This window comes from Petaurus breviceps, unplaced genomic scaffold (genome assembly GCF_028583685.1).
Source record: "Petaurus breviceps papuanus isolate PSGF00001 unplaced genomic scaffold, PetGlider_PUasm1.0 40, whole genome shotgun sequence".
NCBI lineage: Eukaryota > Metazoa > Chordata > Mammalia > Diprotodontia > Petauridae > Petaurus > Petaurus breviceps.
In genome coordinates this window covers 4,736,638-4,756,858 of record NW_027186315.1, presented here as the reverse complement: position 1 = coordinate 4,756,858, position 20,221 = coordinate 4,736,638, and the positions used below count along the sequence as shown (strand labels likewise).

Here is a 20,221-nt window from a genome sequence, read left to right as displayed (position 1 = left end):
TGTCAAATCTTTCTGCTGATAGAGGATGTTGATCTTGTAACAGAAGTCCAGGGACCTTACTGTTGGATCAGAAGCCCTGAAAAAGAATGTTCCTGCTGTCTGTTTACAGAAGTCCTGAAGGAGATTTTTACTTATGTTTTAGAGGTCCTAAGACTTTACTGATTATTTGTGTTGATTTCTCATACAGAGGCCCTGTTTGTGAGTCTGTGTTGACTTTCCACGCAGATAGTGAATTGATGATGGTGCAGGCAATGTGCATGAATGTTGTTGTGGCTCTGCTAAGTTTGATGTATGTAGCTGGACTGGGAGCTGGGAGCTGCTTACCTGTAAATCTAGGTGACAGTTGGATGAATTCAGTTGAATTCAGAACCCTGAATTCAGCAATATAATCACACAAAAAGTATTACATTGTCATTAATAGACTAGTATTTCAAAAAGTTCTCTTAGTATGTTTAAATATTATATTACATGTTATAATTATATGTGCATATAATTATAACAGACTAATTATAATAATTATATGAATATCATTATTCTAGTTTTAATTTTTTCAACACAAAACTTGGGAGGTAGGACCATTATTATGCCCATTTTACAGGTGAGAAAATGGGCGAATGCAGATTAATTGACTTGCCTGGGATCACATGACTGGTAAGTATATGAATTTCATATTTGAATTGAGTTCTGATCCCACACCAAAGAATATCCAATTATGTACTCTTCGTTTCATTTTCTATTGTTTAAGTACTAGCATTATAACTCTGCTGCCCCATACCTTATTTTTTCCAGGAATGAAGGCCTTCTCTTCATATCGCTAATATTTCTGTAGACTGGGGTCTTGCCTCTGAGTCTTTCCTCGAAAATCCTGTTTTCATTTGCAAAATTAGATTTCCTTGCAGCTAATGTATAACATAAACTTGAGTCTTTTTCCCTGAAGTGTCATGGTGCAATGGAAAGAAAATTTTAACTGAGGGTCCTGGGAAAGACTCGGCTTTGACTTCCAGCTGTCATTGTTTCTGACTGTGAAGTATGTTTCTATTTCCTTAGATGAAAAATATAAGGATTAGATGATATCTAAGGTTTCTCACAGCCTTAACATTCTTTAAATGTCTCAAACCTCCCCACTGCCTACCATCTATTTTATTTTGTGAATGGACTACATTAATAAGTTAACATACCTTTAGTGAAATCTGTCTAAGCCTCTACTGATTACCTATGTTCATACTCTATTGATAATCTCCTTCCTGTTGGGCCTCAGTTGCTCTCTGTTTGGAATTTCCTGGACTACCTATGAGGTTTGTTTAATCTCTGGGTTTTGGTTCCTGATACCATCTAGCAAATATGAGGGCTAGCACCCTCTACTTTTCTGAATTTCAATTTTGATTTATTGCCAATATTTCCATGAAATGTACATGCTCCTATATTAATACCATGTAAATGATTGAATAAAGTTAGATGCTTGTGGATAAATTGTACCTTATTCAAAGCTAAAGGTACCTTTAAAGGATGGGATGATGCATGTAAAATCTATGTGTATTCAAAATCTATAGACACATTCTAGTATTAGTTCAAGGAATTTCTGTGAATTCCTTATACTTTCAAAAGAACATGGTATGCTCTGGATATGATGAAAATTCTGGGTTCTAGAGAGACATTGACCATTAATTTGAAAAGAGAACTGTAATTAAGCTTTGATTGTACCCCCAGGCATTTTGATTACCAGTATTTTAATTAACATTATCTTCAAAACCATTATAATTAAAATGATTTAATTCTTTAGTGTTTAAACCTTCTATTACCATGACTAACTTGATCTCCATGAGAATTGCAATAAAACTTCACACTTATGTCACATTAAAAAAAAGTCAAGCAATTATGTACAGACCTAAGAATTGCATAAAGAAGTACTGCCATATTTCTAAACTTTTGGTAATAGATCAACATAGTATATCTTATTGGCCTATGTTTTTACCTCTAAAAGAATGTGAGACACTTGAGAGTAGTGACTAATTCACTACTTTCCTTTTATTCGCAGCAGCTTGGAAAATATTTCTGCAAAGTTAGAGTTTAATAAATGCTTATTTATTAGTTGATCAAAAGTCTATTATTTCTTTTTCTATTATAAAATATTTCTACACAAGTCAATTAACATCTGCATCAGTTTCTTATAAGTTTGTTACAAGAAGTAAATTACATATGCAAAGCACTTAAGAAAATTTACAACATAAATGAAAGCTTTTTGTAAAATATTTATGGTGTCTATCATGATTCTGGCCAACTAACCATAGACTAACAAACCTTGTTAACTAGTTTACTATATAATTAAAATAGAAAAAGTTTTGGCAAAATGAAGTCACTTTATTATGAAATTCAGGTCCAATTTGTCATCACCTGCAGTAACTGACTTTAAGAATAGTGATTAAGGGATTAGCAAAAACCCAGAGAGTCTCTCTAATAGTATGCTAGTATATTGGAGGACCCTGTCCTCAAATCTATTCTTTCTGACATTTTGATCAATGTTTTGAGTGAAGTTAAAGATGAAGGGATAGTTAACATTTCCAATAAAAGAATCATAATAGAACAAAGATATCAACAATTTTGAATTGTACTTAGTTGCAAAAATCTCTTTCAAAAGCAAATACAAAGGGAGCACAGATGTGAAAAATTTTATTCATCAAAGATTAAAGAAAATTATTTGTACCAAATATCAAATGAATCACCTTTGGTATAAAGGGACACATGATGACAGCTTTTTTTTAATTGTAAAAATACATTTGGAGATTTTGTTTGACTTCAAATTCAGTGTCAATGATGTTGCATCAGCCAAAAAGAACTCATGAAATTCTATAGTTAATAAAATTAGAGAATCAAAAGCAATGTGGACAACCTGAAAAGCATTTTGCTGACAAAGGAATATTAGCTGAGTCTTGAAGGAATCCAGGATAGTCATGAGACAGAGACAAGGAGGAAGAACATTTCAGGAGTGGGGTAATGAATAAAATAATAATAAAGTATTCTGTTCTGCATAGTAGAATTTAATAGACAGACAGTGAGGTAACAAAACTATGCCATGTGAGGAATGGTGGAAGTAACTTGGCCTATTCAGGGTGAAGTAAAGCAAACGACTGATATCTTTATTGTTTTCAAATATTTGAGTGAATATATGAATTATGTGAACATTTTGTGTATGTTTATTATGTGCCAAGTACTATATTTATTGTTGGTTATTCAAATAAAGAAAAAGTAGCCATTCCCTGCTCAAAGGAGTTCACCTTATATTTAGAGGATTCAGAAATCATAGGAGGTAATTCTCAAAATCAGGATTGATGGAAGGACTTGTAGGTAGTAAATGTGAAACAACAAACCCCAGGGATCCTTAAGGTACATTAGGAAATAAGTTATTAATAGCTGTGGATTTAGAGGATATAATTGTTGGGAATATGGTAAAATGGTATTTGACACGATACTGTATCAGCAAGCACCCCAGTGTCCCCAGGGTGGCTGCCAACACAGGTTCTTGGATCTGCTTTGATAAAGGAAAGCAACTCAAAAGGGGTTAACAAGCTTACTTTAATCAGACAAACATATATCATTTACCTAGTTCAGGGGGAAAAGGTCAGCACCCCAAACTTCAGAGTATACACACAGAATTATCAAGACAGAGAAACAGATCAAGCAGACAGGTTTCCAAACTGTCCAACCATTACATCCATACCAAATTACAGTTACCACCAACATCTGGGTTTTTCCAAAGCCGGGGGGTTCTCAACAACGGCTTCCCAGAGTCTCATCTGATCAAATCACAGAATACTTCTCAAAGTGAGCCCCAAAGCAAAGCCTCACATCAGGGATTATATAGTCTTCTCCTGGGTCAGAGAATGTAACCACCCTCTTGACCCACTGCCCAATCACACAGCATCAAGGTGTGGGCATTCCTGAAAACCAAGCCTCCTGCCACAGACTCCATGGAACCACATTCAGCCTATTAGGAGCCAGAGTATATTTTCAAATCAAGGAAGGTTCTCTGAGTCTCTATAGCCTATCAAAGGGCCTAGGGGCAGGGAAGATCTTTAAATTTGCATTTCCATTACATTCAGCCCCAAGATCTTTCATGCCCATAGCATAGTCAATTTACTTTGGAATTACCACTAAACATCTCTTAGGTCACATTTTCAAGATACAGAACTAAAGTTACCAAAGTGGCCACTGGGCCTTAAACAAACACAAAGTACATTGCATTATCACCTCAATTCAAAACAAGAGTCCAAAGAAAATTCTCTTGGGCAGAGGGGGGTGTCCTTCCCCTCACACAGCTCCAGCCTCTGCTTCCAAGTACAGAGAGGGGCCTGGGACACAAAACTAACAAGGTGGGGTCCTTGGGGGTCCACGGAACTTCATCCCACCCACCATAGTCACAAGTCCATCCTCCCCCTAGGTCCCAAACTGTGGGATGCAGCAAGGAAACACATTCAGTGCCCCTACTCTGCTTCTCAGTTCTTATCTTTTCCTGTGGCTGAATTCTGAACTCCCGGGTTCCTTCTCCTCCCACAGGCAGCAGCCACTCCTGGCTTCTGCCCAGGTCCCGACACAGGCAGCTCACCATTCCTGCTCTCAGCTCAGCAAAGTCCGCATGCAGGCCATTCTTCTCTCCTGCTCCATGGCTCCACAGAGTCACAGCTACCACAACTGGGAAACAAACAATTATCCCAGAACTCATACTTTTCTTTTACTCTGCAGATCCCATCCTCGTCACCATTTTATATCAGCAAGCATGCCAGCATCCCCAGGGTGGCTGCCAACACAGGTTCTTGAATCTTCTCTGATAAAGGAAAGCAACTCAAAAGGGGTTAACAAGCTTACTTTAATCAGTCAAACATATATAGTTTGCCTAGTTCAGGGGAAAAAGTCAGCATCCCGAACTTCAGAGTATACAGACAGAATTATCAAGACGGAGAAACAGATCAAGCAGACAGGTTGCCAAACTGTCCAACCATCACATCCATACCAAATCACAGTTCCCATCAACATCTGGGTTTTTCAAAGCCAGGGGAGTCTCAACAACAGCTTCCCAGAGTCTCATCTGATCAAATCACAGAACACTTCTCAAAGTGAGCCCCAAAGCAAAGCCTCACATCAGGGATTATATAGCCTTCTCCTGGGTCAGAGAATGTAACCACCCTCTTGACCCACTGCCCAAACACACAGCATCAAGGTGTGGGCATTCCTGAAAACCAAGCCTCCTGCCACAGACTCCATGTGACCACATTCAGCCTATTAGGAGCCAGAGTATATTTTCAAATCAAGGAAGGTTCTCAGAGTCTCTAAAGCCTATCAAAGGGCCTAGGGGCAGGGAAGATCTTTAAATTTGAATTTCCATTACAAATATGTAGAAAAAGGATTAAATTTCTTTGCCTTGAAAGAGCAGAAATTGTCTCAATGCAGTGAACATTGCAAGTGCAAAGATATAAGTGATGTGAGAGACAGTAAAGAATGTATTCTTTTATCTAGGACAGCAAATAAGATTGTCCTTTAGTTAGAGTAAAGGATAGGAGATTGATAGATACTCGAGTATTGCACTAACTTGCACACACTTTTCAAAGACCATAGGAAATCTTCCAGAATGTTGGTTAATTTCTCTATACAGAATCAGTATAAAGAGCATAGGCTAAAATAACATAGGTTCAGAAGTCATACATGGATTGAAATGTCCACCATTTTGGGGATTATTCACATTGATGTGTTCACAGATACCATATAAAGAAATAATTTATAGTAATTAGAACTGTCTTGAAAGGGAACAGATTGCCCCAGCAGGTAATGATATTCTTGTGCCTGGAGCTATTCCAGCAAATATTGGATGATCAGTTTGGGTGTTGGACATGGTTAACTCTAAGGCTCCTCAAATACTAAAGATTCTATGATTACATAGTTATAAGAGGGAAATCAAACATGTCTTTAGAAAAGAAGTAAAAAGCATATAATTTTTATAAATACTAGTTTATTTCATAAAAATACAAAAATATAAATATACATTTATAAAAATATTATGAATGAATCAACACAAAGACTTCTTCAACTCAATAAATATGGCAGTAATAGTTATTTAAATTTTTTTATCTTAGTTTACAAAGTATTTGCACAATGTCCCATATAATAAAGGTGATTGTAAGCAAGATAAGAAAAAAAATTTAAAGTTTCCTTCTCTTTGAAAAGGCACAAAAAGCCTTTTAAAGTTCTCTCTACTGATGTGATGTATCTTTCTTCCAAGATTTTTAGGCAGAGTGTGAAAATTTCGTATAGCTATACCATTCATATTCATTCACATGGACATATTTATTAAGCAAACCCTTACTAAGACAACACTTACATTTTGTTTGTATGTTTAAGTTTGTATTTTACCCTAAGTAAGAGAATGCAGGTCACTTAATTTATCAATAAAGACATTACTTTCATTAATACTGACCCAGTCAGTCACTGGTAACTTTTGTCAGTCTCGATCACTGTCATCACCTCCATACAGATCTGCAAGTTTTTTAAATCGAGGTCCCCAGTCGCTGAGATAATCATAATCTTGATTACCATCTGCAGTAAGAGATTCCAAAGAACTGAGGGAATCTGCTATGGAATCATTCCCTTCATAAGCATATGTTGCTAGGGAATCATAAGGTGGAGCACTTGGGTCTGAATCATTCTCTTTTAATCTTCTGTGAATAAAGTCTTGTACATCAATATTTTCCCACAATGGAGCAGTCCTCCTTATTTGAAAAATAGTTTCAGGCATTACATCCCTTCGGAGTTTACTGTCGTCCCTGGCTTCTGGATTCCGCAGTGTCCCAATGTCAAAAGCTTGGGTGTCTTCTTCCCCACCCCCTTCATCATTGTAGGTCACAATGTTGTCTCGAACATCATCTTTTGAAATGATCAAGGGTTCCTTTTTCCTTTGTCTCTTGAGTGCAGTAAATAGCACAACTAGAACTGAGAAAGAAAAAGAAAAAAATCTTGGATAAATTTTAATGATTGGAAGTAAAGAATATTATGTGCATCTGAGTTGTATAAAATTGTCAGATAAAATAAAGTGGTTATTCTATGATTTCAGAGAGCATTTAGAGTCAGGCAAAAATATAACTAGGTCTCAAAGAGTGAAAATAATGAATCCAGGTGAAGTGGTTACATTATTCAAATTTCAATTTATATTTCCATTGTACTATAGTCAATAACCATATTTTACATAATTATAACTTCTAATAATATTTGTTCTTTTTCTTTCCAGGCCTGGAGTTTTGCACAAGCCTGACTACAAATTATACAGCACTGCTCCATTGAGGAAAGAACTAGGGAAATTCAAGGTGCTTGAATTTCCGAAGGTTTGCTTAATCTTCCCAAATTTAGATAAGAATGATATTATGCCTTATATACATTTTTGGATTTCTTTTTCCTTTTTCTTTTTTAACTCTTCACAAAGCAGGCAGAACTTCATAAATCATTTATGGATAGATCTTTTCTGAAACACAACTATTTGATACGGTACATGACACATGGTACTACAAAGCCTTTACATTTAACATCAAATTTTTAGATATAGTATATATTTAACTAGCAGAGATTTAATCTATTTTCCTAACTAAATATAACTCCACATAACTTTACTTTACCTTCATTGATATTATTCCAGAATATTATTTGGATTTCTACTTTTTTTTAATTTGCTCACAATTATCTACCCCATTCCTTTAAAATTCATGGTTCCCCCTTAATTCCAAAGATGACTGTCATTTGGAAATAATCTCTTATTTATTTTTTATTTAAATTGTATGTCTTGTGGGCGAGGGGTGAATTTCACTGTCTAGCCCTATAGATTTCAAAAGATGGTTGTGCATAAACAAAACTACAGTCATCTTTATTCGCATATGGAAACACAAAAGTAGGTTGAGAAATATACTTTGCTGAAGAAATTTGTGCTTTGTAAAGAAATAAATTCTAGGATGGGATTTAATTTTAATGGAAGAGATTTGGAGATAAACACAGTATCTAGAAAGGATGGTGAGAAAGTAAAAAGAAGGTTATTTGGACTTTCCTATTTATTTATAGCTGGGAAAGGGAGAAATATGCCACCTCCATTCTGCAGAGAGAAAAGCTGCAGATTGTATTTCATAAAAAAGTTATACAAATTCAGGGGGTTCATTGGAAATTGGCAGTACTCCTACATATTACCATGTTTTATTGATATAGAGAAATATACAATGTACATATATATGTATGTGTGTGTGTATATATATGTATATATAGATGCATATTTACACTTGGATATGTATGTGTATATATAATATTATATATAAATATATATATATATTTACATGGATCACATATAAGTATTTCTATATTGTAAGAAATAAACTGACAAAATAATAGCTCCTTATGAATAAAGCAAATTAGATAAATTCAGAAGTAGTTGCCAACACATCATTAATCACAATTGAATCATCTTGTGGACATAAAAACATTTTTTTAATGTATGTGAATAGTTGAATCCTGACAGCTGGTTGCGTTACTTGTGTATTGGCTGTTAGCATAATTTGCCCATACACCTACCCCAAGAAAATGTTTTTTTGAAAATATTTGGATCATTTTAACTGCACAAATGATTTCTCAGTCATTTCCCTCAGGCATCCTCTGAAGTCCTGCAAGAGTTCCTGGCCAATGGGAAGTCATCCAGGTGGTTTGTGAGGGTTTTGAGTGAAAAGGAGCCAGCTTGGAATAGCATTTGAAAATAAATTTGGCTGGCCTCACTACCCTCAGCATAAGGATTTCTGGCTAAACAGCTAAGGAAATGAATGTTTTGGAATTGTTTAATGGAGAAACAACTGTTTAATTGAATCAAATGGTTGTCCTGTTAGTATACACTCAAATAAAACATTTGTTTTTGTGAAGCCTAGACTTATTTGCAAAAAGAAAATATAAGCCCTGATGCAGTCATGGTCACCATTCAGAATAAATACAATCTTTAATTGGACTATTATACCATTATATAACAAATTTATACTGCAATTATTGAGTTGTTCCTTATAATTAGTATGAGCACTACAAAAGTTCTCATGCATTTGCCTATTAGACATGGAATATTTTTAGCAAATTTATTCTTAATTTGGCATTGTTTGGAAATACCAGCAATGTCTGTCTGTACTTTCCAACACAATTTAAAAGTGGCCAAGTAATGTGAATGTGTAGGCCTTATTAATACAATGTGAAAATTAACATGGCATTGCTTATTTTCCCCCTACAAATGTTTTTTTTTTTTTTTAACAATTGGGGTTAAGTAACTTGCTCAAGGTTACATGGCCAGTTATTTCTGGGTGTGGTGGTAAGTATCTCAGCCCAGATTTGATCCCCCAGGACATCCGGACACTGGGGCCAGTGCTCTTAGCTGGGCTACCTGGCCGCCCCCAAATGTTTTCTTTTTCTTTTTAGATGCAGTGCTTATAAAAAGAGAGGTAGATGTTTTGCAAGTTGAAAGAACATTTATTTGCAGTCACTTACTAAGCAGAATGAGAATGCATAGGAGAATAGCGATGAGAGCCCCTGTACTTAGACCAGCTGAAAGGATCAAAGCCTCTGCATTGCAGGACTGCATATTCCCTTGGTTATCACAGGCACACACGCGGATAGTTAGTGTTCCAGTGCTACTTTGTATTGGATAATCATTGTCAAATATTAAAATTGGTAGGAGATAAGTATTCATTTTATGACGGCTATACCCATCCTTTCTAGTCAGTACACCAGCTGTGTTATCTATAAGAAAGAGCAAGAATAAAATATGATAAACTATTTAGTATCTCAGAGAGATAAATAACAAATGAATTTGATGAGTAAGGCTCATGTATACCTTTGTTATCTACAATTGTGAAATTTGGATTAAGAGGAATTTCTGGTACTGGTTCAAAGAAGAACTTGTGTCCCCGAGGAGGGTCATCTTTGTCCATGACACTGATTGTCTGAATTAACTGGAAAAATAACAATTAAATTGTCATGAGAAGGTAATCTGAAATGCTTTGTTTTCTGGAAAATGTTGCAGTAAATTATCTAGATTCTAGCATCATTTAAAAAAATTCAAATGTGGTTAAACTATTATTGAATTGCATACCTTTTTTTTAAATACAACTGTCAGAAGAAAAATATTATGGTTATAGTTTTCTTTAACCATTCAGTGGTTCTTTAATAGCAGAAAATTTTTAAAAAAGGCTTTTAAATGAATTTTCTAAGAATGGATATAAAGATTTTCAAACTTCAACTAATAATTTGCATGCAGGTCTAGAACTTGAGACTATTTATATACATACTTACACCCACACACATGCATATGCATACACACATATCCATACCCATTTCTATATCCATAAATATCTGGTTCCAAGAAGTAGATATTATCATAGTCTACTAAGATAGTACACATGAAGAAGATAGAAGATAGTCTGCCTATAATGGTAGCTTGGTGATAAAAGTGGAAAAGGTGCCAATAGTACTTGAGCTGTTTATCCTTAATATCATTTTGGGATTAACAGAGACTCCTAAGATGTGTTAAACCTCAGTTCCATGATGTTCTTGGGAACTAGTGATAACAGCAACGTAGTCTGGATTTTTGTAAGATCATGAAGCTTTGGGCAGAAAACTTAAGAAAATATGAGGCAAAAGTTTTGTTTTCATCTCTCTTGTCAAATGAAGTTATGAATTTAACTTGAAAATTATATGATGCATTGCCACTTAAGAGATGGAATAGAAGTTAACTTGGTATAAGCTTGGCTTTGCAAACCATGCTTTGACACAAACATTATGTAGTCTTGGGAAATTTTCTAATAAAGATAGAGAAAAAAGCAGCATCTTGAACTATTGTCTCTTCTGATTAAGAGAAAATGAAAAGAGACATAAATTGATTATAAATTAGATGTAATAATGAGGATCAAGAGCTAGAATGTAGAAGTATAAGAAGTATATCAGTTTCAATAATTCATAGTGGAAAATTATGGAAAAGCAAAGGTAATATTTATGGATTCAATTAAAAGCATGGGATATTGATGAACACAATATACTAACAACATTAGCATAAGAGGCAAATTTATCTTTTAAAGGAAGGTGAAATTAAGAGTTGTTGGGATGCATCTCAATACTGGAAAACCACACTTAATAGGTACAACTGGTTCAAAAGAAATGGAGGTGAAACTTTCCAAAAACGGAATGCAAATAGCTTGGGGAGTATGAAGTGTTGATAGTAGAAAGAACAGGCTGTATAAAAAAGTAGTGAATTCCTTAATACAGGAAAACAAATTCAAGTTGAAGTTATGTGACCCTATTTTAGAGGAGATTTATACTTCAGGTAAGATAGAATTGCTTCAAGCATCTCCTCAAATCCTAAAAATCTATAATTTAAATACAAAGGGAATTGGGAAGGCTCAGATAAACTCCTTTCCTATCCACTGTCCTGGCCTACATGTTCTTTGCATTGCATATCCTGAACGACAACCACAACAAAAATACAAAACTAAGGAACAGCAACAACAAAAAAACCTTTAGCGTTACCATACTGTTACTTTCTTTTTGCTCATATTAATTTGGTCTTAATGCATTTTCATAATATAGAAGTTAGCCAAGTATATTATAATAACCAACTGCTGATATTAAAACCTACTGGTTATATGACAGGTGTTTAGAATTACTACTTTTTGAAATAATGCCAGCATATAATGAATCCCCAACTAGAGTATGTGAAACCACCCCAGTTCTTCCAAAAATCAGTTCAATATTTCTCATTTATTGTACACATTTGTTCTAACATCCTAGAAGAGTTATATTTTTCTTTAACTTCACAGTATATGTTTCTGGGAAGTTCACTACAGTGGAAATACAAAGTTAATGCTTTTGAAAAAGTAATTTTTTATATCCCTGCTTCTATATTCCTTAATAGACATCCATAATGACATTAGCAATTAATGATATAAGTGAACATTTCATTAAACAACTAAGGTTGTATTTTATTAGATGGGTAATGTGTAAGGAAACTCAGTCTTTGTTTTTAATCAATGACCAACTATTTATAACTCTAAGCTTAATTCTTTTACATTTCTTAAACCTCTGAAGAAAAAAAAATGCTTAGACAAAAGAGAGAAAATGTATCAAGAAACATTAGGAAACTTCTGTACCAAATGCAGCTGTTCACTTAAAATGGAAGACATGACAGATAAAATAGTTAGAAGAAATAACAAGAGATGTATCAATGTGCATATTATTTTAGTAGGATATTCATATTCTTTTTTTTTTTTTGTAAGCAATTGGGGTTAAGTAACTTGCTCAAGGTTACACGGCCACTTATTTCTGGGTGTGGTGCTAAGTATCTGAGCCCGGATTTGATACCCAGGTCATCCTGACACTGGGGCTGGTGCACTTACTTGCTGAGCCACCTGGCTGCCCCAATTCATATTCTTTTGTTTTATAATTGTTTTGGGAGGGAAGTTGGGGTTAAGTGATTTTCCCAAGGTCACACAGCTAGTTTTTGTGTTAAGTGCCTGAGGTTGGATTTGAACTCAGGTCCTCCAGACTCCAGGGTCTGTGCTGTATTCACTGCGCCACCTAGACACCCTGACATTCATATTCTTAATCAGTTTAAATTATTTATAAAGATAACTGAAATACTTAAAATCCTTTTATATTCAGACCCTCACTTGAAATACTTAAGGGTCAAATGATATTTTACAGGGCATCCCAGAACTCTTAGTGCAGCTTTAAGCCAGAACTTTTTTGAAGTCAGTACAGTTTATATTAAGACTTTTGAAAAACCATGAACAGGTTATCTCAATAATCTTTTAATTAACCACATGTTGTGTGTTAGGTACTGCGCTAAGTTCTGTGGTTCCACAGAAATGAAAAATAAAAAAAAAAGGTCTTGTTCTCAAGAAATCCACTAGCTAATACAGTGGCAACACGAAAAATGATGATGTACTGACAACACAGAGACAAGAGAGACTGAGCATAATATTAGAGGGAAAGTGCTAAAACAAAAGAGGGATCAGGAAAGGCTTCTTGGAGAAAATGGGATTTTAATAGCCACCAGAAGGGAAGGCAGGTAAAATGTTTTGCAAACTTTTAAACCATAACATATCAATTATTATTATTATTATTATTATTATTATTAGTAGTAGTAGTAGTAGTAGTAGTAGTAGTAGGAATAGTAGTTGCAGCACCAGCAATGGCACTAGTGGCAGTACTATTTACTAATAATACAAAACTGAGGGGGCCATATTTTGACAATTTTGCATGGTGATTTATGTTCATTTCCATAGACTCTTAATGTTGAAGATTTAGGATGACCTCAGACAAACTTAATATGATGCTATCATTTTGGAGATAAGGAAAGAGAGGCTCAGAATAATTTAGGTAAATTAATTCCTGTAAATTCAATATCTGAGTATAAGCATGTCTAAATTCCTTTTTTTAAATTAAGATTTTATTTATTATTTTTAGTTTTCAACAATCATTTTTACAAGATTTTGAGTTACAAATTTTCTCCCCATCTTTCCCCTACACCCCCCCAAGATAGCAAGCTTATTGAATACCCCTTCTCCCAATCTTCTCAATGATATCCTCTCCCATTCTCCTCTAAGTTTCTAGTAGGGCAAGATGGATTGCTACACCCCAATGCCTGTATATCTTATTTCCTAATTGCATGTACAAAACAATTTTTTTTTAACATTTGTTTTTAAAATGTTGATTTCCCGGTTCTTTCCCTTCTTCCCTCCTTACCTACCCACAGTGGGATGATAAGCATTTAGATAGAGGTTTTACATGTGTAGCTACACAAAATGTTTCCATAGTAGTTACATTGTGAAAGACTAACTATATTTCCTTCCATCCTATTCAACCCCCAATTATTCTATTTTCATCTTTGACCTTGTCCCTTTTCAAAAGTGTGTGCTTCTAACTACCCCCTCCCTCAATCTGCCCTCCCTTCTATCATACCCCTCTTATTTCCTTTCCCCCTACTGTTCTGTAGGGTAATATATGAAACTGAGTTTGTATTTTATTCCCTCCTTAAGCCAAATTCAGTGAGAGTGAGGTTGACCCATTCCCTTTCACTTTCCTGTTCCTCCCGATTGTAACAGTTTTCTCTTGCCTCTTTTATATAATTTACCCTATTCTATCTCTCCCTTCTTCCTTTTCCCTTTATATTCCTCTCACTCCCTAATTTTATTTTTTAGATATCATCCCTTCCTATTAAACTGATCCTGTGCCCTCTATGTATACATGTACACACATATGCACAAACTCACATATGCATTTGTACACACATGCACCCTCCTATATAAACATATATGTATATGTATATTTATATATTCCCTTCTGCTATCCACATATGGAAAAAATTCTCATGAGTTACAATTATGATTTTTTTCCATATAGGAATGTAAATAGTTCAGTTTTAATAAGTTCCTTATGATTTCTTTTTCCTGTTAACCTTCTCATGCTTTTTTGCTTCTTGTATTTGAAAGTCAAATTTTCTGTTCAACTCTGGTTTTATCATCAAGAATGCTTGAAATTCCTCTATTTCATTGAATAGCCATATTTTCCCCTGAAGGATTATACTCAGTTTTGCTGGGTAGGTGATTCTGGTTTTAATCCTAGCTCCTTTGACCTTTGGAATATCATATCCCAAGCACTTTGATCACTTAATGTAGAAGCAGCTTGATCTTGTATTATGCTGATCATGTTTCCACATTACTCAAGTTGCTTCTTCTTGTCTACTTGTAATAATTTTTCCTTGACCTGGGAACTCAGGAATTTGGCTATAATATTCCTAGGTGTTTTTTTTTTTTTTTCGGGGGGGATATTTTCCAAGAGATGATTGCTGAATTATTTCAATTTCTATTTTGCCCTCTGGTTCTAGAATATCAGGGCAATTTTCCTTGAGAATTTCTTGAAGGATGATTTCTAAGCTCTTTTTTGATGATGACTTTCAGGTATTCCAATAATTTTAAAATTATCTCTCCTGGATCTATTTTCCAGGTCAGTGGTTTATCCAATGAGATATTTCACATTTTCTTCTTTTTTTTTTTCATTTGTTTAGATCTCTTTTAATTTATCTTGATTTTTCATAAAGTCTTTAGCTTCCAAATGCTCCAATATAATTTTGAAGGAGTTATTTTATTCAGCAAGTTTTTTGAAATTCCTTTTCCTTCTGGTCATTTTGTTTTTTTAAGGCATTCTTCTCATCATTGACTTTTTGGGCCTCTTTTGCCATTTGAGTTAGTTTATTTTTTAAGGTGTTATTTTCTTCAGTATTTTTGGATCTCTTTTAGCTGGCTGTTGACTTGCTTTTCTTGATTTTCTTGCATCATTCTCATTTCTTTTCTCAATGTTTCCTCCACTTCTCTTACTTGATTTTCAAATTCCTTCTTGAACTCCTCCATGACCTGTAACCTATTCATATTTTTCTTGGAAGCTTTTGATGCAGGAGTTTTGACTTAGTTGTCTTCTTCTGGTTCCATGTTTTGATCCTTTTTGTCCTCAAAAAAGGATTCTATGGTCTGATTGGACTTCCTCTTCTTGCTCATTTTGCCAGCCAATTACTTGACTTTTGAGCTTTTTGCAACAGTAGAAATCTGCTTCCTGAGTGGAGAGAGCTGTGCCCCAAATTGCTAGGGTTCTTGCAGTTGTCAGAGCAATGAGAAGGGACACTCTCTACAGCCACCACAATCTTTGGCACAAGGCCCACATGCCCCAGGACCACCACCCAAGACTGTGACCCAGATCTAAGCAGGTTGAAGTGAGTATGATTACCCTCTGGATGGTCACTTGGACCTCCATGATATGCAGGCCAGGAATTCAGAGGCAGCCAGATGTTGGGTGCAGCCTCTGCCACTTCTCCCTCAGGGGGCAGGGGCTGGATCATGATCTTTTGTCACCCAGTTCCAACACAGTTCCCTGTCGACCTTTTACTTTTGCTTTGGTGTTTATGGGTTGAGAAGCCTGGAAACCACCACAGCTGCTGGTGATTCACTCTCCTGAAGTTTGCTCTGGTGCATCTGGGCCACAGGTCATGGCTGCCCCAGGTCTGGGCCTATGCAGCTCACACAGGACTGCTCAGCCCCCAGCATGGTGAGATAGACCTTTCCTGTTGGCCTGCCAGGATGCCTTCAGTGGGAGATTTGTTTCTCTCTGTCATTTTGTGGGTTCTGTAGTGCTAAAATTTGTTTAGAGTTATATTTTACAGGTATTAGAGGTGGTTGGTGTGGGAACTTAAGCAAGTTCCTGCTTTTACTCCACCACCTTGCCTCAGCCCCCGTCTAAATTCTTGAGCACACTAATTTTGGAAAGACATAACTTGGAAACTATATAGAACAATGTAGCATTCTACATGATTCATTAGCTTTCCATGGTGACTGAGATTCTAAATGATACGTTTGAGCTTAATTTTAAATATCAGTAGGTATTATATTTAAGCTGGTAGTATGCTCTCTACATCCTGAGATCCAATTATATCTCAATTAGAAGTCTATCACTCTGACATATCTATAAGCTAGTTTGATTTTTAATAGATCTCAATACTTTAGATGAACTCAAAAATAAAATGAAATAACTGAGGCGAATAAAATGCTTGGTAATGGTTATCATTATATAATTCATTTCTCACTATAAATTCTGTCTGACTGAACTTCCCTGAATTCTGATGATGAAGAAGTAATTACTGAACATGAAATGAAACTGACATAGTGCACATTCAAAATTCCTTTGCTCTTAAAGACTGTCTAAAACTATTAGACTTACCAGTGGTATTCTAAGTAGTATGTTCTACATATAAGGCTTTCCTTAATCTGGAGTTTTGGTGGGATATGAATGAAGCAGGAAATTAATTGTGATGATGATTAGAGAGAGAGAAGGCTGTATCAAGTAGAGGTTCCATACCATAGGAAGTCAATTTAAGTAGGCCAGTGATTGAAAGGGCACATGGGTGTGCCTAGAGTATAGGACTATGAGAAAGAATAATCATTGTTTCTGGATGTACTAGGTCTATCTGTGTACACCCAGTTCATGCTCCATGCATATCTATGGTAAGGACTGTAAGTCAGGAGGAAACAAAACAAAATAAAACAAAAACCACAAAAACAAAAAATATTTGAAATCACTATGGAGTATGGCTTTTGATAGGGAAAGCTATCTATAGTGGAAAGAGTAGGCAGTAAAAATGAGCTCAGGGAATGTCCCTATCACAATATATTTCACCACACTGTCTAATTTTTTTAAACACATTTTGTTACAAGGACACAAATCCATTATTACTTATTTGGTTTAATGATTTGGCTTCAACAAATCCTTTTTTTAGAGTGCCAATTCTAAAATCTTCTGGTGTTAATTGTTCTTCAAAATGTCTCCCTCTCCTTTTCTAACTTTCCAGTCTTCTTACATCTTATATACCCTCATTCTTTCCTTTCATCCAGTGGCAGTGTCCTTTGTAGTCTTGCTCCCATACAAGACTCAATATCCAAACTCTAGACATTTTGACTGGCTAGCTCCTATGCCTGGAATGTTCTTCCTCCTCATCTTTATTTTTAATTTCCCTAGCTTCCTTCAAATTCCAAATCAAGTTTCACCTTTCATAGGAAGGCTTTTACAATATCTCTTAATTCTAGTGGCTTCCCTCTGTTTATCATGCCTTAATTATCCATACATATATACATATATATGTATATATATGCATATATATACATACATATATATATATATATATATATATATATGTTTGCATGTTGTCTACCTGATTAGATTCTGAGTTCGTGATGGGCAGAGACTTTCACCTTTTTATTTTTGTGTACCTAAAGATTTGTACAGTGCCTGGAATATAAGAGATTCTTAATAAACATTTATCAATTGACTAACATTACCCTTGGAAGGTTAAGTAGGCTTCCTAACATGATTGACAGACCATAGAGTAAATTAGTTACCTCACATTAGAGTAAATTGGTTTAATGCATTTGTTGTCTTCTTTACACGAAATTTACTTCAAATCCTTTGCTAAGTAATAAAGAAGAGAAACAGGAGAAAATTTTGAAATTGTGCTGACTAGATTTACTATGATTTTATGTTATCTCACTGAAATGAGACAAATCTCGTACACTTTTCTAATTGACTCACTATCCTACTTACCAGAGCAGGTTTTCTAAACCTTTTCATCTTTCTTCAATCTTTTCATAATTCCTACTCCTTTCACCCTCTGATATGAGAAATTTGCCCCATATTTCAGTAAAAAATGAGGTCATTCATTCACAGAGAGCTTCCTCTTTTTACCTCTTCTTCCCCTCACATTTCCCAGATGCTTTTACTATGATCTTTATATTTAGCTCTGTCACACATGAAGAGATGTCCTTTTTCCTTGTCAAGGAAAATCATTCTATATGTACAAGTCATCCCATTCTCTCCTGCCTTCTCCAATTGACATCCTTCTCTATTTTCCTACCCATTTTCACTTATCTTCAATCTCCCCACACCTACTTGCTGCTTCCCTGTTGGCTACAAACATGTCCATATTTGCCCCATCCTCAAAAATCCCTCACTTGATCCATCAATCTCTTCTAATTATAATCCTATATCTCTCCTGCTTTTGGGGGCTAAACTCATTGATTAGGTGGAATGGGTGTGCACTGAATACCCAGGCAGAGGCACCTTGGTCCATGGAGGTGAAACCGAGCAGTGCTGAAGATAGAAAGTAGAATGAGAAAGTTATCTGCAATAGATGCTTTTACTTCCTTTCCTCTTTCCTTAACTGTTTACAATATGGTTTCTGACCTCATCATTAAACTAAATCTTCTCTATCCTAGAGATCTCTTAATTTCCAAATCTAATGGCAGGTAAGTCTACTTAAGACATAATAAAATCACAGATTCTCAGAGTTGGAAGGCAGGCCAAATGCTACTTAGTTTAGGCAATAACTAAACAAGAATCTTCTCTACAACTTACCAGAAAAGTCATCATTTAACTTATATTTGAAGATTACAGTTATAAGGAAACCACTAACTCCCAATGTAATCATTTCCTGTTTAGTTTACTATAATTGTTAAGATGTTTTCCCTTATAAATAATTTAAATCAAACTTAGTAATGTAAAATTTATCAAGCTTTTAAGCAACTTTGACTTATTACTCAATTCTAACATGTGGGACTTAGTTGAACATATCTATTCTCTCTTCAATGTGATATCCTTTCAAATATTTAAAGATACTAAACTTTCCATCCTAAGTCTTCTTTTTTCTACTCTACATATCCATAGTTCCTTTGACTATTTTCCAAAATCCATGATCTTAAGAACTTTCATTTTAATTGACCTTCAGATACCCTCCAGCTTATATTTCCTTTTTTTAAATTTTATATTTTTGCTTCTTTGGAGGGGGAAGGCAGAGCAATCAGGGTTAAGTGACTTGTCCAAGGTCACACAGCTAGCAAATGTTAAATCTGTCTGAGGCCAGATTTTGAACTCGGGTCCTCCTGACTCCAGGGCTGGTGCTCTAATCACTGCGCCACCTAGCCACCCTCCAGTTTATAGTTTAAAATTTGGCTCCCAGGGTATATCTCTATGCTCAAAAAGTGATCTGACAAGGACAGAATGCCACACTACTTATTATCCCTTTTATTGTCTTGGACACCATTTATGAAGCACAAAGTCTCATCAACTTATCTGAGAGGGGTCTCTTTAATGGCTTTAAAAAAATTCAATTATTAGGTCATTGTTATCATCCTGAAATGCTTGATTAGAAATTTGTAACTGAAATTTATTCTGAACTAAACTTATAAGTGAATTCAAGGTAACCCTTTCTTAATTTGCTTTTCTCACCAATTTTCCAAATTTCTTTTCAATGGAGCTGAAAAACCTTTTAAAAGTGTAAACTGAGAGGGTTCCTCTTTTGAGTGAAGGTATGCTGTGCATCATGAGATTGTATTCTTTCATTCATCCCAAAATATGCTCCTCCAGAGTGACTGCCAAGGATTTAGAAACATGTAGTTTCTAAAACATGTAATTTAGAAACATGAGTTTCACTGTGCATGCATACATATGTACATGTGTGCATTGTTTATATGGACCACTGAATCATTAATATAACTCATGGTAACAGTTTAAAATCTTAAAAAAACTTTTTCCTTTATTTTATGGTTATGAATGATTTTAATGCTAACACATTTAACATGTCTAT

General features: G+C 35.1%; 1 protein-coding gene across 3 annotated transcripts in view; it reads right to left on the bottom strand.

Annotated features, from left to right (window-relative positions):
* Positions 1 to 6,142: 6,142 nt before the first annotated feature.
* Positions 6,143 to 20,221, bottom strand: part of LOC138170876 (cadherin-9) — a 187,462-nt gene continuing 173,383 nt past the window's right edge. For 2 of the 3 annotated variants that reach the window (XM_069100360.1, XM_069100362.1), the window contains 3 exons: positions 9,881 to 9,998; positions 9,535 to 9,786; positions 6,143 to 6,975 (listed from right to left, as the gene is read on the bottom strand). In XM_069100360.1, coding sequence (XP_068956461.1) covers positions 6,488 to 6,975; positions 9,535 to 9,786; positions 9,881 to 9,998 — 858 coding nt within the window. In that variant the 3' untranslated portion in view covers positions 6,143 to 6,487. The remainder of the gene's footprint in view (positions 6,976 to 9,534; positions 9,787 to 9,880; positions 9,999 to 20,221) is intronic. The other variant, XM_069100361.1, reaches the window with a different exon arrangement.